The sequence below is a fragment of the Vipera ursinii genome, assembly GCF_947247035.1.
Source record: "Vipera ursinii genome assembly, chromosome: 2".
Taxonomy (NCBI): Eukaryota; Metazoa; Chordata; class Lepidosauria; order Squamata; family Viperidae; genus Vipera; species Vipera ursinii.
This window is the reverse complement of record NC_139513.1, coordinates 268,337,183-268,363,242: the sequence shown is the minus strand read 5'-3', so window position 1 is coordinate 268,363,242 and position 26,060 is coordinate 268,337,183. Positions and strand designations below refer to the sequence as shown.

At 38.2% G+C, this 26,060-nt stretch overlaps 1 protein-coding gene across 7 annotated transcripts in view; it reads right to left on the bottom strand.

The window, feature by feature from the left end:
* PDE4D (phosphodiesterase 4D) overlaps window positions 1-26,060 on the bottom strand; it is a gene marked incomplete at its 5' end in the record, with an annotated part of 752,990 nt that overhangs the window by 410,311 nt on the left and 316,619 nt on the right. The window contains one exon of one of the 7 annotated variants that reach the window (XM_083356284.1): window positions 9,444-9,715. The exons of the other annotated variants lie outside the window; for them this stretch is intronic. Within the exon in view, the coding sequence (XP_083212410.1) occupies window positions 9,444-9,715 (272 nt within the window). Of the gene's footprint in view, window positions 1-9,443; window positions 9,716-26,060 lie in introns of those variants that run through there. 7 annotated transcript variants of the gene reach the window in all.

Here is a 26,060-nt window from a genome sequence, read left to right as displayed (position 1 = left end):
CTCTCTTTGTGTGCAGCCCAAACCAGTTCAGAGAGGTTGAAATGGCTTCTGGAACAGATGTGGGGTTGAAAGGGGAATAGCAATAGCACTTAGACTCATATACTCATATACCTCCCCATAGTGCTTTACAGCACTCTGGATAGTTTACAATGTGTTGCATATTGCTCCTAATAATCTGGGTCTTCATTTACCAACCTCAGAAGGGTGGAAGGCTGAGTCAACTTTGAGCCCCACCAGGAATAAACTCCAGGTTGTGGGCAGAGTTAGTCTGCAATATTGAAATGAAATGAACCTTTATTGTCAAAGTACAACTATGTGTACATTGAGATTAGGTCAGCTAATCTTAATGTACACATAGTTGTACTTTGACAATAAAGGTTCATTTCATTTGATTATTGCATTCTAACCACAACCAGGGCTCTAGATAGATAGATAGACAGACAGACAGACAGACAGACAGACAGACAGACAGACATTTATTGTCATTTTTTAACTTTGCACACAATGGCACACATTAAAAATGAATTTTAGTTGTTTGCTCTCAAAGTGTATACATACATAACACACATTTAAACATACCATATACAACATACGTATGTATAGACCTACATCCTTACATATGTAACATATAAACATTAATCACTGCCCATCTTGAATACATAACAGAAGGAGGAATCTTTACAGTTCACAAGGTTAAAGAGAGTAGGACAAAAGAAACTCTTGAGAAGTGAGTGGGATTCTATTGATGCAACTTTGAATGTAAGCAGATATTATGTGTTCAGATGTCCTGAAAGCTTTCACAAAACGTTTAATAGAGAAAACACTGAGATGATGATACAGTTATCATATATTAAACTTATTTTTTTCCCAATACTGATAATCTAGAAGGTCTAGTGGGCTTCCCCTTAGAGGGAAAATTTGAAAAATACTTAGTTTGCCATATGTTAACTCTCTTTCAAATTAGTCATTTAAATAATATATTGATTATTTTGACTTTGTTTAAAGTTATGACATAGATTTTTAAAAAGTTATGACATAGATTTAAAAAAAATAAAGGGAAAAATGAAACAAAAGTAAGTGCTGGATTTAACATAAAACATTTTAAAATAATAAACTGCTCGAAAAAATAAAGGGGACACAAGATAAGACATCCTACTATTAAATACAGTACATTGTGTTGTTTAAGTGTTCCCTTTATTTTTTTGAGCAGTATATTTTGTGGGATGGCTTAGAAATGCTGTACAATCAATCAATCAATTGATCAATTAGTTATATATTCAAATTATTAAGAGTATTCCAATCTATGATAATTCAGCTTTCAGTGAGAACAATCACAATATAGAATGAACCTATCTATGTGTTCTGCAGATAGTATTATTGTATATAACTTTTTCATTGTGAGTTTTAGATATGGTCCTTAGTGTCATGATTTTAGAATGGTTTTGTTATTAATCACTAGGACCTCTCATTTGCCTTACTGTAGTCAACCACAAAAATAAATCCAAATTTGTGAGATTCAGCAGTAACAGTAAGCATATCTTAGAAATAAGAGGCTGCCAATAAATCTGAAATATTTAGCATCTGGAAATTATTTGATAGGGATTAGTATATACATCTAGATGTTTCTATTTTAATAAAATTCCTCAAGTATGTCTTTCTTGCCTCATCACTGAATACGATTTCAAGCAGAATTATCAACCCTTCCAGGTAAAACTGAAAGCAAACACAATGAGATGGGCTAATTCTACTTGTAACCAACATTAAAAAAAATCTTCCAAGTCTGTAGGTATAAACCTTTCACTGTCATTTTTAATAGCCTGACCAATTAGGTCAAGTCCTTCCTAAGCTTTCTCCTCTGATGTTAAGCTCTCGAGGCCTTCTCCCTCTCCTATCTGATTGTTTTGTAGGCAGCATCTCTTCCCCTTGTCCCTCAGGGTCATTTCCATATACTATTAAAGAACAAATCACTTAATCCAGACAGTTTTACTAAAATGAACATATGTAATCTTTCCCAACTGTTGTAATATAAGACATACAGGAAAAGTTTGACTCACTATCTAAATAGATAGTCAAATAGTCAGGACACTTAATCAGTCACTTAAATATGAGCCAGCATGTGCTGCAGCTGCCAAAAAAGCCAACACAGTGCTAGGCTGCATTAACAGAGGGATAGAATCAAGATCACGTGAAGTGTTAATAGCATTTTACAATGCCTTGGTAAGGCCACACTTGGAATACTGCATCCTGTTTTGGTCACCACGATGTAAAAAACATGTTGAGACTCTAGAAAGAGTGCAGAGAAGAGCAACAAAGATGATTAGGGGACTGGAGACTAAAACATATAAGGAACGGCTGCTGGAATTGGGTATGTCTAGTTTAATGAAGAGAAGGACTAGGGGTGACATGATAGCAGTCTTCCAATATCTCAGCGGCTGCCACAAAGAAGACGGAGTCAAGCTATTCTCCAAAGCTCCTGAAGGCAGGACAAGAAGCAATGGATGGAAACTAATCAAGGAGAGAAGCAACCTAGAACTAAGGAGAAACTTCCTGACAGTTAGAACAATTAACCAGTGGAACAACCTGCCCCCAGAAGCTGTGAATGCTCCAACACTGGAAGTTTTTAAGAAGAGACTGGACAGCCATTTGTCTGAAATGGTATAAGGTTTCCTGCCTGAGCAGGGGGTTGGACTACATGACCTCCAAGGTCCCTTTCAACTTTACTATTATGATTATGATTATGACATGTGTTGTAGCTTGAAATATTTATTCAGCATACATTAAGTTGGTTTTTAAAGCACATTGGGTGGTGCTAGAATGCTGGCCAGTGCATGATAAAAAATGGAATCTGGTGGATCAGAGATGATCCATCTGTGACATTTCAGGAACAGGACAGTTAGCAGTCTAAGCAGTCCAATCCTACCTGTATGCTAAACTTAGTGGATTCCAGTATTGTACAAAACCAGTCTGTAGGTTGACGTTTATTACACTTTATGGTATAAATTTATTAATTCAGTATTATTTGGACCCAGTCAGCATTTTGCTGAACTCAATTCTCAATATTTCAGTTGGAAAGACCAATAGTGAAAGATAATGGGTTTGTGGGATTTTCTTTTCTTTTTTCTTTCTTGTAATCACTATGCAGAATTTTGCACAGTGTCTTAAAAAATTAGCATACTGCAAAAATACAATTGATTAAAGGTAAAAGATTTATGAAGAGAAAGCAGAAAATAAAGTAATAGAAAATCAAGAGTTTAAAGTCATCCAAAATATAATATGAATGTAAATAATAAAATATTAAAGAAAATTTAAATTGCTAAATCATTAAATTCCAACAAGCTAAATTATTAACATACCAACTTATTAAAATAATGGAATAATGAAATAATAGATAAGATGGAGATGAGAGAAAGAAAGAGAAAGGCAGAGACATCAAATATTATACCATTGCCTTGCTAAAGAATTCATTTTGATTTCCTTCTGACTTTTCCAGATATATCATCTGCCTTATCTGCCAGTCAAAATTTTGTTACTTCCAATGCCTTTCATTTAACCTAAATATATATTATGTGTCGTAATATTTCCTTGCTTTTAATACAGTCTTTTAAAAAAACTTATTTGAATACAGAGTATTTCTGCTTCTCTGGTGACCTTGAAGACTATTTGAGTCCTCAAAGCAGGCCTGCGTCATATGTCAGTGAGTTTTCACCATTGACTGGTTTTAAATAAAAGTCCATCTTGACTGCACATGTAAAAAAAGCTTGGGATGCAATGACCTTGTTATATTAGCACAGTTTCTCAACCTTGGCAACTTTAAGATATGGGTGGTTTTTGCTGGGTAGAGAATTCTGGGAATTGAAGTCCATACATCTTAAAGTTGCTGAAGTTGAAAAGCACTGTATTACCAATAACTGCCCTGACCATCTTAAATGAAATGTCTGATCTCTGCTTATGCTGCAACTTGAAAGACACTCACAGCAATAAATTCCTCCCCTCTGGAAAGAGCATTAGAGGTAGCGTAAAATAATCACTATCTAATCTACTTTCAGTTCTAAAACTAGAATTGCATAAATTGGAAAATATTATGGGCATTAGCAGCCTAATCCATAGAATTCATAAATTCATTTGCCCCAAACTGAATTTTCCTAGATAATTCCTATTAGTGGATCCATTTAAAATAATCAGATCCAGTCTCCTGAATGTCTGTACAAAGCACAATCTAGCATAATTACATTTTATGCCTTTACAATGGCTGGCTATGAAAGGAGGAGATTCTTCTAAATTAGAGAATAATGCTTTCATTTGAGGGATGGCTTGACCTCACTTGCCCTCCTCTCGTATTGAAATTACTACCTACTATCAAAAATGCATGTAGAAGAATCATTACCACATTATCTGTATCACACTAGCCTTCACAAAGATGATTAATTTACAGGCTGATTATCAAGGGAAGAAAGTACATATACACTTAATGCTGCAATGAGAGCCAGTTTGTGTGTCTGATTCTAGAATCTGCCTGGACAACTCTCTGCAGTTTTCCTGGCAAGGTTTTTGGGGAGAGGTTTTCCATTGCCTCCTTCCTAGGGCTGAAAGAGAGTGGCTGGCCCAAGGTTACACAGCCGGTTTTGTGACTAAAGCAAGATTAGAACTCATCACCTGTCAGTTTTTAGCCTAACCACAGCACCAAAGTGGCTCTCAATAGTTAATACATCAGGGTAGAAAGTGGAAGACCATTGGTTCTACTCTTGCTTTAGGCATGAAGCCAGCTGGCTGACCTTGGACCTCTCTCTCAGTACTAGGAAGGAGGCAAGGGCAAACCACTCCTAAAAAAAAAAACCTTGCCAAGAAAACCACAGGGACTAGTCCAGGCACTTGCCAGGAGTCAAAACTGAAGGCACAGTCATCACTGCAAGTCTTGCCACTGACAGAAATTCCTGGGAACTGTAGTTCAGCAACACACAAATTCCCACAGGTTGCCCCCCTATCCTATATAAATCTATTCTGTGTAATTATAGATGCATAAACCTGGAGACGCAGGGCAAGGTCTACCATCAAGCACAATGAAATTACTACCGCACATTGTAAAGCAGTCTGGACTATTTAAATAAAATTTATTTACTTTTTATAATTCTAAAACTATGTCTATGCTAGATTATATTATAATCATATTTCCAACATATCTGGAAGGTGCTTCATTAGAGAATGCTGTTGTAAATGCAAATTGGGCAGGAACCAGCAAATAGCAGAGCTGTGCTATGTGTCTTCTTTGCTTCTTACTGCTAACATTAGATATAGCGGCATACAGTTATCCTTCTTCAGCTTTGGAGGAGGATTCAACTGTAAGTGAAGTTGATTTTTGCTGATTGTATGGAGGAATGCTCTTTCTCCTCCACCATAGCAGCCCTGGGCAACTGGATGATTGTCTGAACAGTAAAGTATAGATCAAACAGATTCATATTACTCTATAAATGATGCATTCCCCATACAGTGGTACCTTGGTACTCAACTGCTTTGAAACTCATCAAATTTGGTACTCAATGCATTTTGACATGAAAATTTTGTCCTGGTACTCATTATTTGTTTGGTACTCAATGCACAAGCTAGAACCTGTTAGTGTCAGCTGCCTTGTGACTCACTACATTATTCCTTATGGGGAAAAATGGTTTGATACTCGTTTTTGGTATTCATCACACCTCCCAAAACCAATTAACGAAATGTACTGAGGTACCACTGTACAATAATGGGAGTAGAACACTCATGATGGAAGAGACTGAACCTAGCCCAGAGATCAAACTGAGTAGAGCCAGTGACATTCCTTTTACTGTGACCTCCAAATATATACTACCCCTCTTTTTTTCCCGACACCTAGTATTTCATGTAGTAAAAAAGACTCTTCCAAGAAAAGATTCTTGAAATGAGGTCCCAGACCATATTGAATTTGCATACTATAGATATATTGTCCAATGTAGTCAGTTCCCATAGATCAGGGGTGTCAAACTGCCAGCCCGCAGGCCAGACGCATCACAAGGAAACCAAGCCCACCCCATAGCCGGCAATGGGGAAAAAGTTCCAAGATGTTGCACGATGCCATGTGATGTCGCAAATTTGACATGTCTGCTATAGATTAACAACCCTGCCTTGTGGTAGATATATTTCATTGAGAAGCCATTGAATCATATTTACAATGTCATTATAATGAAAAACATAACTTATCTATGGTAATATTGGCCAATAGTGGAATATTGTCTTTCTCCCTAAGACATCACAAATTGTTTTTGAAAATCAATTTACTTTCACCATTGGACAGCAATGCAGAATACAAAAACTAGAGCATTTAGGAAATAGAAACCCACAGAAAATGGAAGCTCACAAGAAACAACTCTACAAATGTAATTTCTTCCAGAAAACAGTCTGTGGATTATTTTCCCCTTTTTACAGATGAGTAATATAGTCAAGAACGTTTAAACAGCCTGCCTCCAGCTGGGTATCCTTCAAATGCTTTAGGACCAAAATTTTTCCCACTGCTGCACGCACAGCTGGGAATTCTCAGAGATATAGCTCCAGTACTAGAGAACCAGAATAGAGAAGGATGCTCCTGAGAAAGAAAAAAGCAATTAAAAATATCTGATGAAAAACTTTAAAATTGACCTTTGTACAGTGCCATGGGCAAAGAACAGTGGTTTAGGCATTATTCTTTTACTAGAAATTTGGAGCTTCCTATATAAATAGCTCAAAATAAGAAGCTAATCGTTTCTTATAAATATCTTCTAACACTGAATCAGAATTTTAAACAGATTTCAGACTTTAAGATAAACAGTATGAATGGAATGTTGAACTTGAAAGAGAAGTTGTAAAATATAGTATGTTGGGAATAGAAGCAATCAAGTCTTCAGATTACCAATGGGGAGTTTGAATGCTCTTTTCCAACCAGAGCATTTCAGATGTAGAGAATTTAATTCTCATTCTTTCTGGCTGGCATGATCGCCAATAGTTTTGAAGGGTACTAGTAGTTTGAAGAAAGCTGAAATGTGGCTTTTCAGTGTGAAATCTTCATATAAGCCTGACTGAACAGGCTTATGTAAGAGTGAAATTATTATTAACAATAGATTGCAGTCACATGCTCTGAAGTTAGTAGGTATTGCCACCAAACATTCCTTTTGACATATGTATCACAAGATTATTAGGATCTAGGAACCTTGCTCATTCTACAATTAATCCAAAACATTTATGTATGAATGTTATTTCTCATCAAATGGAAGAACTATCCAGGGTAACTTTCCCTATTCTGATGTTTTCCAAATGAAATATATTTCAACTCCCATCATTGATTCTGCTGATAATTCTAGCCCCAAAGGAAACACCCAAGCTCTTCATACTGAATTCCATTTTTTAAATACCAATAGTCCCAGTTTCCATGCCTTATCAGAAAGATAGAGAAAAAAATAGAATTATTGCCAGGGTATGAAATACATGAAATAAGAAGTATCCCAATTGGTGCTTGGAAAAAGATTGGAAAAAGTGTGACGACAAAGAAGTATAATTTATATACTTTGTGATCATGCCCAATCATATTTCAATAGTAGACAAGGAATTCTAGCTACATAAATTTAAACACTTTTCAACAGAGATTTGTTTAGTCTCAACATGTACTGAATGTTTTAAGGAGCCATTGGGTTTTGTTACTCCTCATAGCAAGGAGAGACAACCTGTGGCCCCAGCTCCACATTCATGCTAAACTATAGTGTACTTTGTATGTTTTAAGGTTGGTGTGTTGCAGGAACCCAGCTATTGTACTTTGTAAACCATGGTTGTTGCTTAACATCCTATGCAAACCAAGCATTTGTGGCTTATTTAACAAACTAGAGCAAAAATATTGCTTGGGTAATAGACATATAATCTATTGGTAGCTAACCCTTTTTAGCCATGACTGAAAAGTTTTGTATTTTTATCTTTTTTAAGGACCGGATGGTGGTGGTATGTGACAATTACTTGAAAGGCTGGATCAAATTTTATAGCTATTTTATTAGTTTTTGTGGACTTTGGAAGTATTGAAATTATCAAAAGCTCAACACACTCTTTAGGCATTCTTTTCTTTTAGAAGATCCTCACCAAAGTAGCACTGAAAAAAGACTGCAAATGTGTCATGCATTCTAGTAGCACAGTTGAGAGTTGTAAAGGACTGTGAAAATAAGATGGGGACACAAGCAGTCTGTTGGTCACACCTGCTGCGGACTAAAGCATTCTTCCTCATTAACATTCCCTTGAATATTAATGTGAAAAAGTAATATTCTATGAGGAGCATACAGAGATTACTCTATCCCTATTGCAATACTGTTTTCAGCTTCACATTTATTTTATTTACTCCAGGAAACAAAATTCAAAGAAAGCAAAAATATAAAAAGCTATCAAAACCTTCATTAGAGAAGTCAGTAAGTGATTCTGAGAGTTATAGCTAAAGAATAGATGTCTTTAGCAATCAGCACCAAGATTAACATCAGAAAAACAAACAAATAAACAACACCCCAATCAAGAAACTGCCAAAGAAGCCAACAGCAAACAGCCCAACGGAGGAATCTCTAAGACCACCCCCACCAACACTGACAGGGCGAGCCACTAGAATATAAACTGACAGCAAACTGCACTTCTTACTAGCACTGATGATGTTACCTAGTTTGGGTAACGAAATATCTGCCAGAAAACATGCAAGCTTAGACAGCATCAAGGAACCCTCAGAATAAATTTTACTAGAAAAGAAATAAATATGGCAGTCAGTTCAACAACTGATAAATACATCTATAGATACAAATCACACTGATTCTGCCCAGTCCATAATTACAATACAGTTAATAGATTTTTCTATTGAAAAAGCAGGGCTTCCCCCCGCCCCCACACCTTTTCATAGCAGTTATCTGAAAACAAGCTGGAATTCATGTTTGTTCTACATCTCTTCCTCCATCTCTATTTGATGGAGAGGCAGATCTAATAATATCCTCTTTAAGAGGTTTGCAACTGCAATATGAGACACTGTTTCTCTATGCCCACCTAACATGGTAGGGGGGAAGAAAAGGATGTTATCATTTCATCATTTAAGGGTAAGTCAGATAAATATTCTTTTTTTTTCAGGCTCTTCACATAAATTAAATCTGCCAGAGAGAGCTGACGAAGGGAACAAAGTGTCCTTTGAAAGCGACAAAAAAGTAAATGCAGTTTTGGCAGTCCTACTGCTTTTCCTTCCTGTTTCCTGGAGTAGCATTCGCTTCAGTCAATTTAATATCAGAAGTAGTCTGACTGTAATAGAACAAGATTTCATGTCTAACTGCCATTGCTACTATTAAGGATATCAGGGGCTTGAGAGAAAGGGTTAGGAATCTTGGATTACAAAACTGCAACATTACTCCCCAAAATCAGAAAGGGTGAGGGAAGGGTGGATACAATTCAGGTCTTACCAGGTATGTGCCACAGTGAACCGGCGCTGTTTTGGTATGTTGCTATTCAAAAGCATCCTGCGCAACAGTCTTGGCGAATTTCTGGGAGAAATGATGGGTGACAACTTCGGCGAAATTGATGAAGATTTCTGAGATATCTTGAGTTTTTCATGCTGCAACAGGTTTTCCCTCAGGGTTTTCACAAGATCCTCATTAAGCCATGGATTTTGACAGTGTGTATTGTCAACTTCAGGTACAATCAAGGTGTCTGGGCTTGTTGTTTGCTGAGCCATGTTTCCAAAGCAACTTATATTAATGAAATCTCTACAAATGCAATGTGATATTTGTTTTGGCTGCTTTGGAACGAAAAAAAATCCTTTGCTCATTCAGTCTTGAAGAACTACGCCAAGCTGCACCTCTGATTCAGACTGTTCAGCCTGTAACATGGTGCTGCCTGCTTTCAATATTGAATTGCAAAGAAGAGGAAGGGAAGAAGAAAAACAAGCAAACTGCTCCACCGAATCTATTAGGCATTGCTTCTCCATGACAAGTCCATGCTGCCAAACAGCATTCGCTCTTGCTGGCTAGGTAAGTGAACGCGGAGCGAAGGGACAATGCACCGAGTCACAGTCCTGTAGCAGTGCCTGTCAAAACTACTGGAATTAATATGCTGCAGCTGCTTGAATGACTCCTGAATATGTATAGAAAAAGTGCCAGGAGGAGGGCTAAAATCTTGGCCTGATTGCCTGATTGGGCTCTCTTTTCCAATCTGTGAGTTTCTCGTTCTGGAGAAGGGAGGGGAGGTGATGTCAGGCATGTCCTTCCCCTTCTCTTTCTCTATGAACTACCACCCCCGCTGCAAGAAGAGCACCCAACCTTGTATTACATATTTTGACCAAATAGCTCTTAATAAATGTAACACAAGATTGCTATTATTTCTGGGTTGTTGTGAATACTTGGATTAGAATTGTAGTCTTTCTCACGCTCCTTCCAAGTGTATAGTGGTGGGAGTTTTGTGTTGAAGGAGTTGCAAAGCTATCTGGGAAGTAGATTGTGGGTGATAATGGAGATGGGGCAATCAGGAACTACAGTATCAATATCCCCTGTGATATGCCAAACATGATTTACTTTAGGAACCTTTAAAAAATCAGAATTCAAAGTCTTCCCTAATGATTAAATCCCCTAATATTTTGTTTTGTGGACTGATTCAGTTCTGTTATGGTAGGGATTTTAAAACAAGAACCAGCATATAAACACACAATATACAAAAAAAATGAGAAGGGCAGGATGAAAACGGAAAATGAAAAGTATATTTCAGAACTGAGAATAAAGTAATCAGAATGATCCAGGTATTACTGCAATTTCTGCCCACCTCCCAGGATTTAGAGTTATGTGAATGAATTGCGAGCTTGGAAGTTTTCCTCTGTCTTTTCACACAGCTACAACTGCTTGGAGTATTATGCCTATGCTTCAGTTTGTCTTACCTATGGCCTAAAAGAGGATCAGAGATCCTGAGCTCCAAAAATTAAATGCAGATCTTAGTTTATTTTCAGGCAAATTGTCAAATTCTGTATATTTTGCAAATTTCCCTCTTTTCATTTTTAGATTTGTTTTAGCCACTTTCATTCCCGGTTGTACCTACAATGCTGAAAAGCAGATCTCAACAGGTTTTAATCAGAATCCTACAAATTTCAACAGAAAAAAAAAGGTTCGGGAAACATTCTAAGTTCAAAGTGTGATTTCTAAGCTACTTTGTTTTCAGCCTTGGTGGGGCAGTGGGCTAATGCCTCCTTAAGTAACACCAGCTGCCTGCAATTAGTGCAGGTTCGAGTCCCACCAAGCTCAAGGTTGACTCAGCCTTCCATCCTTCCAAGGTAGGTAAAATGAGGACCCAGATTGTTGGGGGCAATAAGCTAACTTTGTAATAATGCTGCTTGGGGGGCCCTGAAAGCCCTAGTAAGCAGGCATATACATAGAATGAAGGCTATTGCTAAGCACATTGATTTGTGCTTTAGATTGTAAGCCGCCCTGAGTCTTCGGAGAAGGGCGGGATATAAATGGGATTAAAATAAATAAATAAATAAACCATAGTTAATATTAAGCACGTATCTATGTGTGAGCATAACAGATTGCTGTACAGTTAGCTTAAAATGGAACTGAAAAACACTGATCCCTTTCTTATGTCTAGCAGGGAAAAAGAGATGAAGGTGGAGTACGTAAGCTTTAGTTTAGAATTACAATAAAATTAAGCAGAAATAATTATAGGATTATTCAAAGAATAGAGAAAATGGACTTGGTGATCACACACTTCTCAACCCTAAATAAATAATGCCAAGAAAATTGTACGGATTACTCTCTAGGGCAGTTGCCAGGACTGACACTGACTTGAAGCCCCCCCCCCACACACACACACACATACACGCAAACCCTCCTCTCTTTCTCCCATGATATTAGTAAGGAAGGTTTATACACTGAAAATGATTAGGACTAGATTCAGGTCATTCAAAACAAACTACGTAGTGTTCAGTTTGTAGAATTTCCTATCTGGCGATTTCAGTGTTTTAATAAAATTGCCAGAGGATATGCTGTGTGAATCTCCATTTTAAATGAAGTGGATCACGGAATGTTCAAAAAGAAGTACTGGGTTCCTAAAAGCTTCTGAGCAACTCTTGAAAGCAAGATGCTGGATAAGATGAATGTTTCTCTTGTTCTAGCACAGCTTGGCTTATATTTTCACCCAGGTCATTAGATAAAAGTATGTGCGCACGCATGCCTTTGAGTCAGTATTGACGTCTTGCAACTGCCTGAACAAGTCCTTACAGTTTTCTTGACAAGATTCTAGAAGTGGCTTGCTGCTGCCTGCCTCCTAAAGCTGAGATAGTAACTGGCCCAAGGTCACCCAGTTGACTTTGTGCCTAAGGCAGGACTAGAACTCCCGGTCTCCCACAGTTTTAACCTGCTGCCCTAACCACTACACCAAACTGGCTCTGGATACAATTTAACGAGATATTTTAGCATCAAAATAAAAGGAAATTAGGCAAAAGCAAAACAGCTTTTCCAACTCATGCGATTAAATATTGTGGGAAAGTTCTTGAAATACCAGACATGATATTGACAAAGACTCATATAATTAGGAGGATAGTGATTGCTGCCTTTCAGTTGGGCAACAAAGAGCAATAGAGTTGGCTATCACCAGCATACTGACCTAGAGTCAATCAGCAGTATTCCAGCAATATTTTTACACGTCCTGACTGAAAGAATCAAAACTACTGCAAAATAGTGCACTCAAACCTTATTTGCATCAAATAGTCCAGAAAGTCCTGTTGGTCATTTCTATCAAAAAACCTATCCAGTTTTGGACATAATACAAACAACCAAATAATTCTCAGTATCACATTTTGGGAAAACCCTAATTGAAATGAGGTGAGGATAACCAGTCTAGCATTGTCAAACTTGAGATGAATATGATCAATTTTACCTGCAAAGATTTATGAAAATTGCTTACAGTTTCTTGTTTGGCTTCCTTCTCCCAATATTTGGATGGAGAAGATGCCACATAAAAGCACTGCTATGCTGTTCTGTAGAGATAAAATTCACTGTAACCAGATAGAATTAGTATTAGTAGCAGCAGCAATTCTAGCAATTTATTTTTATTTATTTATTTTTGGGACTTATATGCCGCCCTATCTCCCGAAGGACTCAGGGCGGCTAACAACAATAAAAGACAATAATACAAATGTTAAAAAAAAATAAATTAAAGCCCCAATGATAAAATATTAAAAACATTTTTAAAAATCCCTATTGTCAGTCTAGGTCAGCCTGATGGAAAAGAAATGTTTTAAGGCCATGACGAAAGGACCGGAGGTCCGGGGCCATCCGGAGCTCAAGGGGAAGTTGATTCCACAGTGCAGGTGCTCCCACAGAGAAGGCCCTCCCCCTGGGGGTCGCCAGCCGACATTGTCTAGCCGACGGCACCCTGAGGAGGCCCTCCCTGTGTGAGCGCACCGGGTGATGGGAAGTCGTTCCTGGCAGAAGACGGTCCTGCAAATATCCCGGGCCTAAGCCATGTAGGGCTTTAAAGGTAAGAACCAGCACCTTAAATCTCATCCAGAGGGCAACCGGTAACCAATGCAGCCCACGCAGGAGGGGTGTAATATGGGAGTATCGGGATGCTCCCATCACAAGCCGCACGGCCACATTCTGCACCAGCTGGAGCCTCCGGGTGGTCTTCAAGGGCAGCCCCATGTAGAGAGAATTGTAGTAATCTATACGGGAGGTAACGAGTGCATGAGTGACCGTACATAGAGCATCTCAGTCCAGATAGGGGCGCAACTGGCGCACCAGGCGAACCTGGGCAAATGCCCCCTGGCCACAATTCCTCTATGCTCTTCAAAACTGAGTCGTGTATCCAGGAGGATGCCTAAGTTGCGCGCCCTATCAACAGGAGGTAACACCTCTCCTCCCATAACCAAAGATGGAACTTCTTGGACTAAACGAGATGCCAGTACGTAAAGCCACTCAGTCTTGGCCGGGTTGAGCTGGAGCCTGTTCTTCCCCATCCAGATTCGTACCGCTTCCAGGCAGCGGGACATCACGTCGAGGGCATCACTGGGTTGGTTTGGGGTGTAGATGAAAAGCTGGGTATCATCAGCATATTGATGATACCTCACCCCGAAACCAAGGATGATCTCGCCCAATGGCTTCATATAGATGTTGAACAGGAGGGGTGAGAGTCCCGACCCCTGAGGCACCCCACAACTAAGGGGCCTAGGGGTTGACCTCTGCCCTCCTGTCAACACCATCTGCGAATGGCCCGAGAGGTAGGAGGAGAACCACCGTAAAACGGTGCCTCCCACTCCCAACCCCTCAAGACGTCGCAGTAAGATACCATGGTCGATGGTATCAAAAGCCGCAGAGAGATCTAATAGGACCAGGACAGAGGAACAACCCCTATCCCGGGCCCGCCAGAGATCATCCACCAGTACGATGAATGCCATCTCCGTGCTGTACCCAGGCCTGAAACCCAATTGGTATGGATCCAGATACTCAATTTCCTCCAGGACCAAAGGGAGCTGCCATGCCACCATGCTCTCAACAACCTTCGCAAGAAAGCAAAGGTTGGAGACAGGACGAAAGTTATTTAGAATAGCTGGATCCAAGGCAGGTTTCTTGAGGAGGGGCCTCAGCACTGCCTCCTTCAAGGTGGCAGGGAAGCACCCCTCACTCAAGGAAGCATTAATAACTGCCAGGAGCCAGCCTCGTGTAACCTCCCGAGCCACATAAACCAGCCAGGAGGGACACGGGTCCAACAAACATGTGGCAGCACTCAATCTCCCCATGATCCTGTCCACTTCATCTGGGGTCACAGGATCAAACTCCTCCCAGATATTATCGGCCAAACCCGTCGCTTCCCCCTCGACAGATACTGCCCAGAGTCCAGACCAGCCCGAATCTGAGCGATTTTATCCAGCAGATGCTGACTAAACTCCTTGGCCTGTCCTCGCAAGTCAGTACCAAAGGAAATTGTAGGAGGGCCACACATTAAATACTTTTATCTTTTTTTTTAATTTACAAAATACAGTACTCAAATTATAAGCTGAGTTATAAGTGACCTGAGGTAGCGCCTTTTAATATTCAGCTAATATTCAATATCAGAGGCTGTGTTTGAAGTAGCCGAAGGACCACTCGGGACGACAGGCTAGTTAACTTAAAGATTTATTAAGAGCAAGACAACAACAGAATAACTTGCCGGCTTTTTATAGCCGGCGGCTGTCAGTGAGAGCCAATCAGGTTTGTTCGTTTTGGCGCCGCGTCTCTCCCGACCAATCCGCGTCGTCTGTGTTTGACAGCTCTGGCTTCCGCATGGCTCGGTGTTTTGACAGCCGCGAGCTGTCAGTGGTCGCGCCTGCGCCTTGCGGGGAACTTTGACAGCTGTCAAAGTTCCCGCGTGTTCTTCTGTCAATCGTTTTACCTCATCGTCTGACCTGTTAACTTACATATTAAAGATGTTTATACATATAATACACCCCTTACCCCTCCCCTGGAGCGTTCCCTCCCCCTTGATCGTTGGAACCTGCCCACTGGTAGTCCTTTAGGTAGGCGGGGGCCCTTCGGTTTCTGCCGAAGCGGCGTGGAAGAGGCCCGATGTCTGGTTCTGCTGGTAGCGCGTCTCTTAGTCCCTCTTCGTCTTGGTCAAGCATCGGTAGTATTTCTGGGGGGGGTTGTGTGTTATGTTCCTCCGGTTGGCGGGTATCGAATTCCCTCACACGGCCGAAGTTTGCCATGTCGTCCGGTCCTAGGTCTCGCTCCGTTGGAAGTTAAAACTTCCGTGACAGCTCTGGCCGGGAACTCTCTTCCGCGGCCGTGACTTCAGCTCAGGAGCGATCCCACCTTCGTCGCCAGTGAAGTAGCCGAAGGACCACTCGGGACGACAGGCTAGTTAACTTAAAGATTTATTAAGAGCAAGACAACAACAGAATAACTTGCCGGCTTTTTATAGCCGGCGGCTGTCAGTGAGAGCCAATCAGGTTTGTTCATTTTGGCGCCGCGTCTCTCCCGACCAATCCACGTCGTCTGTGTTTGACAGCTCCGGCTTCCGCATGGCTCGGTGTTTTGACAGCCGCGAGCTGTCAGTGGTCGCACCTGCGCCTTGCGAGGAACTTTGACAGCTGTCAAAGTTCCCGCATGTTCTTCTGTCAATCGTTTTACCTCATCGTCTGACCTGTTAACTTACATATTAAAGATGTTTATACATATAATACAGTGTTCATAAAACACAATTAACCAGGTCAGTTGAAAATCTAGTGAATGTACATACTAAAGCTACTTATTAATCTTAGTTAGGATCATTGTTAATCTTAGGATGTTTGTGGCTCAACACATTGTATGAACTCAACTCAATATATACAATTGCAGCCAGGTTAAACATATTGTATGAAAAGGTATTGCAATATATTTGCAATGGAGCTGATACATATAACTCACTTTTATTTATCCTCCAAATCAGAGTAAGAGGAATGTGTGCATCTACAATAACCGGAAATAAGTTTGTTTTAGAAATATACAGAGGAAGCAGAAATCTGTGTTTGCACATGTAAGGAAAACCAAAGCACTAAGAATTCTCTTAGGAATCTGATAAAAAACAGCAGCTTGTTGGGATGCCTCTGCTTGAAACTGCCTCTTCTGCAATGCCCGTACACTCCATGCAATTAAACCTTCTATTTTAATGACTCTGAGAACCACTAAGAGTTCTCCAAGAATGCTGATACCATCCTATAGTTTCTTAATGACCCCAATTTTGGCTTTTTTTTTGGCTGGCATACACTAGTGGAACTTGCTAATTATTTCATTCATATGCTATGGTTCTTCTTCATCCTCCTACACTAAATTCTTCCAGACCTATGAATAGTTCACACAGTTTATCCCAAGCTCAATTGAACCATAAAGTCATTTAATATTATAATTGATGAATGTCTGCTTAGAAGTAAATACAACTTAATTCAGTAATATTTGCTCTCAGGTAAAATATTACAGCCTTCATCTTGTCTATACTGATATAACACAAAAGCTATTATTTGTAACAATAAATTCAAATCACTGCATGATTTATTTATCTTCCAAAAGACTAAATTATCACAGCATACAAAATTTTTCAATTAAATATTACATAAAATGCAGAGTATTGAATAATAGAGCCAAATACCAAACAAAGAAAAAATAATGATGTCAACAAAGCTGACATTGATATATAATTGATAGATAAAACCCTGTTTTATTTCTTTCAAATATTTACAGTTACATATCTTCCTGAAATGATTTGGTTTGCTGAGAAGTGAGTCATAGCAACCTTGTTTATAGATCACAAAGCCAATGACATGGAAGGCAACACAAGAGATCAGCAATCTATTTCTATGATCTACCTCAGGGGTTTCAAACTGGCATCCCCTGGGCCAGCTGTGTCACATGCAGGCCACACCCACCCCAGCTCTGCAAAGGCAAAAAATGTTGCGGTATGTCATGATACGTCACGTGACGTGATCGAGTTTGACACCCATGATCTACCTGAATCTGGCAATTCCCACACTGTTGGATGGAAGCACCAACCTTTCATCAGCTTCCACAAGTGTCTTTGGTGGGGAAAAACAAGAAGGAGATGGGATCTCATTTGACTCATTCACAAAAGATACCGTACATGCTTTTTCCAGGAATTTATAAAACTCTTAAGAGCTGAAATTTGCCAGGATTCAAAGGGATCTTGAAGCACCAAATTTCAACTGGACAAATGCAAAGTCCTTAATTGGGGCAGGAAAAAAAATATAGGATGGAGGAAGCCAATACATTAGAAAAAGGCTTTAGATGTCTTTAGATGAATCTGAACCTACAGAATGATACAGGCAGGCAGGAAGAAAATAAGAAAGTATAGCAATGTGTTGAAGGTAAAAGCATTTGTTCCTCTCTGTTCTGCATTGGTGAGATCATGCCTAGACTATCACGTCCAGGGCACCACATTTTAGGAACGAGACTTACAAATTAGGACCTATCTTGAGAAGAACAACTAATATAAGAAGCCCAGAATGAAAACTTGAAGAACATCACATTTATATCTTTAACAGTTATATTGTATGCCAGAATTAACATACTGTAACAGACTGTACTATGATTTGAAATCACAAAAAAGATCAACTCACACGTTAAAACCTTCATATTACTTATAATGTCACATGAAGATTCTATATAGTTAATAATAAGTAAATAATAAAAATTGAGACAATTATGTGGTCAAGCTAAAAAAAAACGAACCTGATTTAGGAAGTGATTTTTTTCTCTTTTTAATCTTTTTGGCTATAATTGACAATTGGAGATGTCAACCTTCACTATCATTAATGAATGCCTGTCTATGTAAACATTTAAGGAACTATCAAACCTACTGAATATGCAAACCATATTTGCATCTTTCAATGTCAGCAAAAACAAGCTAAGCTTTTTGGGATAGCATTGAAGTGATGAACAGGTTATTCAGAGTAAAGATATACACATTAAATCCACTGAAAAGGAAGTGAAAGTTTAACTTGATTTTCAAGTCGTTCTAATATTGCACAATAATCAACCGGAATTTAAACATAAAATATTTACATTACAACCTGGAGGAAACAAACTTTGAATGCAATTTGCGTAGGCTACTTTGCTTATTCTCCTGTTACATAGTATTTAAAAGCCAAATATGGCATGCAGTACAAATACTCATTTTTCAAACTTATAAAAAAATCATTGTAGACAAAGCTATAAGCAGTTCACCTCCATCCCCCTTTTAAGACCATAAATAAAAAATACCTTCCACTTACTTTTGGAAGATCAGACAGTTTATAACTATTAATGACAGTTCCACATCCATTCAGTTGGCTTAGTTTGCAAAATAAGTTGCAGATGTTAATTTCTAATTATGAACTCTTTTCCTTTACATGTTCATTTGGAAATGCTGTGAATAAGATGTCCTCCAGGGGATCTACCCTACTGGATGCCCCAACCTCCCAATTTATCCTCTTTTTCTTCTTTTTTCTCTTACTTCCTTACACAATATGAAAGCCTCTTTATCTTCCTTATCCCTACTTCCCTAATTCTACTGGACAGCAGACTTAGTATGTTTTTCCTCTGTCTTTTCCTTACATTTTTAACATGAGTCTGTCTAAACTTTTCCCAGCGTTTTGGAGCTGGAAAGCATGCCTGAAATTTTAAAAACAGTTGAGACAAAATGCACTATAGAAGGATTTCTCTTTTACAAAATCTTGCCATGGAGAAAAGGTACAGTTACAACTCATATATTTACCAGAATACTATATCACATGTGGTAAATCCAGTCATTCATTAACCTTACCAATATATCTTACTAATGATTCTGGCAGCACCGTCAAACTAAATGGGTGAAAAGTCACCATAAGACCAAGGAGCCATATCCACGTTATCCTAGAAATGCCTAATATCATATGAGCTGTTCTGACAGGTCTTCATTAGAGCACTTGTGTGCATGGGGGCAGCAGGGAAAGTCCATGAAATTCTGCTTGTTTTTTAGGCAGATGTCCTGTATGGCATATATAAAAAAGAGCAAGGAATTGATTGCATGATTCTGGCTGCCAATGTCCAGGGAGACAGACATAGATGTAGCTTTGGCTCTGTAGCCAACACTTACTTTGGAGGTATGTTCTGTGGTGCCAGATCTTGCCGTTTCTGTAATGGAGAACTTGCTTCTTATGACTGGGCAGGGTTTGAAAAATACATCACAGAGTAGCTATATCACAGACTAGCATTGGGTAGAGGAGCTGTGAAAGCCTTGGAAAAGATATCCAGATGCTGTGATGTAACCATGCTTACAAAAATTGGAGAAGTAGGATAGGATGGGTATTGATGCTTTTGAACTTAGGTGTTAAAGAAGACTCCTAAGAACACCATGGACAGCCAATAAAACAAACAACTGGATCACTGAACAAATCAATCTAGAATTCTCACTCAAAGCCCAAATGATCAGACTCAAATTATCCTTCTGCATACATATTATGTGAGTATCTAGGTCTCTAGGAAAATCTATAAAGTTGAGAAAAGTAGAAGGGAAGAGAGGAGACGATGACCAGTAGGAAAGTGGATGAGTTCAGTTACATTACCATGCACATCAACCACATTTACACACCATTCAAAAGAGACAATCAAAAAGCTAAAAATGAAACAAAAACCCAGAACACCTCCTTGCCAACAATCAAAACCCAAATAAGCAGAGATAAAAACAGGATCAAGCTGTAAACAATACCCCAATCAAGAAACTACCAACTCACACCAACAATCAAAACAGTAAACAGAAGCCTATTCAAGGAACTTCCAAGAAGAAAACAACACTTCCACCAACACTGACAGGCTGAGCCACTGCATATAAACAGAGAGCAAACCCTTCTCCTTTGTAGCACTGATGTTATCTAGTTGGATAATGTAATGTCTGTAAGAAACTCAAGCTCAGATAGCATCAAGGACAGTAATCGGTTACAGTAATGATGAGTCCACTGTTAGAAGACCTGAAAAACCATGTTAGAGACAGATCATCATGGTGAAAATCTACTTATGTAGCCAGTCACAATTAACACCAACTTTATGGCATATAATCAGTCAACCAGTGGCATTTTCAGAATCTGGTTGACTAATAATTTAACCAAAACCAAACATGATACTGCTTCTGATTCAAATTAACTTTTTTCTGATCCGCTATTGATTGATTTAAGGTAAGCCTCAACATACCAACATTAACACCATTAAGAATTATGGAGAAAGAGGGCCTAACCACTTTTATAATCTGAAACACCCCATCCCCTGGTTATGTTTATACTTGTTAGAAGTAAACTGATATATTTTAAAGTTTTAGAAGACTACCAGCAACATGTTTTGTTTTCTCATAAAGCTTGCAAATCCAATTGTTGAGAATTGGCAGAATAATTTATGGAAACAATACAATGACAGATATGACTTTCTGTGTGTGCCATCAAGTTAATTTTAAATCCTGGCAACTATACGGACTAGTCTTCATAGTTTTCTTGGCAAGATTTTGGAAGTGGTTTGACCTTGTCTAGTTCCTAGGGCTAAGAGGGAGTGACTGGCCCAAAGTCACCAACAACTTCCCTTCCCTTAAGGAGTCATGGTCTCCCCATTTCTAGCCTGATGCTTAACCACTTCACCAAACATGACTAGACATCACTACACAACAGAAAGACTGGACAAAATAATTTTATTCTTTAAAAGGATGTACATACTGATAAATTCAAAAAGACTTTCCTCTAGTTTTAATGGTACCACCAATAGAAAATTGTATACAAATACATGAATTACTGGAAAGTAGTATTCTACTGGGACTAGCAACATGTTGGGAATGTAAACACTTAAAACTAGACTGAATTTTCATGTAAATGCAAGATTTTTCATACTTCTCAATTCATGCTTTAATTGTCCTCTGAACAAACTTTCAAGACATTAGCGCATACCTATATGACAATTTTGTACATCAGCTTAAACTCCTGAATTTTAGCTGAGTTACATGATTCATATACAGGTCTGGCTGCATCTTATGTGCCTAAGACTGACTGCATTATAAGTCAACATAAATTTGTCATAACAAATGTTCTTAGATACATATGCATGTTTACTCATTCTTGCATCCTCCATAGACTTCATAGAGAATAATTTCCATTCTTAATTTATATACAATCTTAATTTTCAAATTCACCTACAAAATCTATACATGGATCAAACAGATTAATTGCAAACATTAAAACTTGTGCAGCATGCTTTGGTGAGATATAGTTAATAGACCACTGAACAAAAACAAATGAAAATTTCATGTGTGTGCATATGCATGCACACAAAATACTACTAATTATTCTGGGAGTACAGTAATCAATTATAGATAATATGCAACATATGCAAACCCATTTGTCTGAGAGAAACATGATCTTTCTCACATAAACCCAGAATGTGCGAACTTGAAAAATCGAGTGAAATTTTCACTTGGAAATACACTGAAACAAAGAATTCTGATTTAAGTCTATTCATTGCTATCTGCTTGATCATCAAAAAATTCTTCAGCTGCTAATCTTATACTGCTGTTGTTTGTGGCACTGATATCACAACATAAAGCAGAAATCAGTTCTCAGCATCTACAGTACAATCCAAAGATAAATGAATGACCCTTCTGCTATTTTCTTTTCTAGGCTTTCAAAATACTGACATAGTAAATCACTCTAGCAGTCATAAAACGAGTAATGACTCCTTTAATGCTCAAACACCAATCAGAAACATACAGAACAATAATTCAACTGCAATATATCCTATACCTCACTTTTAATAATATCAAAGTTAGAATGAAGTTTTTTTTTAAAGAAAAGAATAACATGAAAACAATTAAAATCTCATCCATAAATGTATGGAGGAGAAATAAAAGCTATGATTTAGGATAGGTGTAAGCAACCTATGGTCCAAGACTTCAAAGATCCAAATTTGTATCTACATATGATTTTTTAAAAAATTAGGCAAAAATGCTTTATCCTAAAGGTACACCAAAGTTTAGGACATAACATTCCAATTATCATTTTCATATTTGTATAAATCTCGTTACTGTATTTTAGCTTCCCATGACTGGATTAGGTGAAAATTAGTCAATTATCCAACTGACCAGTACTGCAAAGAACTATAGCCAGATAGTATATTTACTGTTAAAATAGCTTATTCAATGCTAGCATCATACATAGCTCCTGTAAAGCTAAAAGAAAGATTTATGCATGATGAAGGGATTCTTTTTAGCATGTAATTGACAAATCAAATCCATGCTTTATGCCCAAAGGGGTAATCATTCTGGTAACAACTCTGTATACATTACACTGAGGGTTTCCCACCCACCCCCAAACCCTTTTAGTGAGATCATGGCAGCGTTTGTCCGATTTGTTTGACACCTGTCTTCCCCAGCTGGTGCTTTGCAGGGGTGTTTTGCTATAGCCATCAGCATTCTCAGCTAGCAGGGCAGCGGGTTGATGGTTCAAAATGATGGAAGTTGTCATCCAACACTTCTGGAAGACAGCAATTAAGGTCAGGCAGGATTACCATATGCTAGCTCTTCAATTAAAAGAATATAAACGATTCATCAATTTAGCTGGAGTTGCATATTCCGGTATTTTATCGGTCATGTTGATAGACAATACTATTTTTAGATTTGACATTTCACAGCCACTGCTTGGAAAGAGTATTAACATGAAGGTTCCATTTCTCTCAGACAGCCTTGGCTTTCCTTTCCTTTTCCAGATAAAAGACCTCAGTGTGTCATATGCATATTTGGCATTTTTATGGGTCATAAATATGCATCAGCTAATTTCTAGACGACAAGTCTAAATTACATTATTTGCAGAGAAAAACAGGTTCAGGATTCTGAGTTCTTAACTAAAACAAGAGAAAGAGTGGAAACACTAATGAATAACATTACTGTCTGACTGCAAAAGACTGAAGGCTAGGGAGACATGTCAGCAGTGGATTCCTGAAATGGAGATGAGGTACAGGTTCTGTTTTTTTTTATGTGAAAAGAAGCAGAATTGGTAAGGAGAAAAAAAAAGCCTGTCTGTCAATCTTCCTCACTATATGGCCTTCAACAATTATTCTACACCCCAGTTCCAGCTTTAGAATAGTCTCTGTCTATGGACACTACTGGAGGTGTACTGTGGAAAGGACAGGTTTCCCCTCCTTTAACTATGTACTTCTACCAATACAAAGAAGAAACTAATCCCATAAAAATATATGGAACCAGTGGGTGCTAAGAGAATTTATAAGTGATTCAAGAGCCTTTATCTTTCATCTTTCCAATCATCTTTCTGTTAGCTTTCCTACTCCTTCAAATTTCTTTTTCTTACGTATAGATGGTATCATTTTAGGCTACATAAGGAACTATTCTTGGAGAATGAACTAAACACTAGCACAACATAGCTTTTTATCTCCCTGAGGGTATCTGCCCATACACTTCGAGTCCTTCTATTAAACAATGCCTTTGGGTGGGACCTTGGTGGCATGCCTTACCCATGGCAGCCCTGCCCTGTGGAACAGCTTTTCCACCGAGTGCCAGAGGCCCTACCCTTTTCACCTTTTGAATGTTGTTTCCTTTGGTAGAAGAGTTCATGACTTCTGAGTAACTGGTTTATTCAGAAACAGGATGTTTAATAATAAATTAAGACATAACAATTCAAAACAAAAAGTTGTTAATTCAATTAACTGGGCATGTTGGAACTCATAATAAGAAAACGGACTCCTGAAATATTGTGGAAAAGGACATTAATGACCTCTCAGCTACTTGAGATTTAAGACTAGGAGGAGAAAGTCATTTACCTCACTCCTTGTGTTAGATAAATAATTTTATTTCAAAAGAAGGAAACTCGCTTTATTGTTTGCTCCAAACCAAATAAATAATAAATTTTTCACAAATGTATACATAGTCATAAAAAAACCCTTCAGATTTATCATCAATAATAATGCATTTTCCTGTCACAAAGAGACAAGTCAAAAGTTCTCAGCCTTCCTCAAGGTTTTCTTCATGCAACAATTGGTAAATTCCACCTGACATGATCTCTGTAAAACTCTATGAGGAAGTTTTGAAGGAAGGGATGGTGTTCAAAATAAATCTGTACTGTGGTATAAAAAGTAAGTGCAATATCCTATTCTACAAAGTAGTCTAATAGATACCCCCAAGGAAGCCACATTAAAAAAATGAGAAAAAAGGCTCTCATGAAAATATGGGAGGGTGAAATGCATAAATCACAGTGAACTTTTTAAAGTTAGCAAAGACATGATCAGGAGCCTGAAGATTATGTACTCGTAGTGATTTCAACAAGCAGGTTGAAACATGTCAAAACACAGACAGAATGGAACACATGCCACAAATTCTCTTCTTTTCCGAAAGAAGATACTTCTACCTTAGTCTCAGGCTGCCTGAACATTTCAAGCAGTTTTCTCTTAACCCTAATTTTGAGCTTACTCTCTTGTTAGAAATTTTTTTGATGGTTTTTCTGTCATATCTCAGCGTCATTCTGAAACCTCTCCAGTTCGCTATACTTCACATCTTAGAAATTCCACTAAAGGAAATTCTATTGTGATGCTTTTTTGTGGGGTTTTATTTAAGCAGGTAAATAAAGATAAAAATTGTAAAAGAAAGACAAAAAAATTCACACATATACCCCTTGATTGATTTATAAATAAATAAATTCCTTGCATGAGAATTTCACCAAAATCTTTAATACCTTTGAAGATAAGCAAATGCTCTTTCATAATATTGAATACAAACTTGTAGAGAAAAAAGTTTGTTTTTCCTCTACCATATCAGAAAAAAAGCAAATAAAATTATATTTAATTTGAAATTTGACTCCCTGAGAACATTAGAATAATATTTTTGATGAGACCAAACCAGACAGGATATGTAAAATAAATTGCAAAGTTACATTATAGAAAGTTTTACTGGTTAATGTTAATTACTTTTTTTGATTCAGTAGAACTTTGTTTCTGATTTTGTTGCTGGATGTTGTCAATTCAAATTTAATTTAGCTAAGTTTGTGTTTGTGCTGATATATTTCCAACACTATATATATCAGCACTTGTTATTAATAAAAAATAAAATGTCTCTTATAGGTAATAAAATTATTTGGCTTGCTCAGCCTTTCCTATACTTACTGTTGGTAATTTAGCTGGGGATTATTGGAAATGCAGATTCTCTGGTTATAGCACTAACGCTTTGGATGACCTGGGTTAAAATTTATTTTTAATGCCAGACCATGTTGTTTTCTAAGGTCTTTTAACATCACTCTATTGGTTTAATTGTTTTATTGATGTAACTATTTGTATTAATTTTACTAATTTTATTATGCTGCTTCCCAGTGGTGGGATTCACCGGTTTCAATAAAAGCGGTAGCTAATTTTTTGTTGACTTCAGCGAACTGGCTGATGCCCTAGCCCTTTTTCACAAGGCCCAGAATGGACCACCAAAAGTGGATGGATGCCACTTCTGGAAGTCCATTCTAAGCCAGGGAGGCCTCCCAGGCCCAGAACAGCCCACCAGGAGGGCATGGACGCCACTTCTGGAAGTCC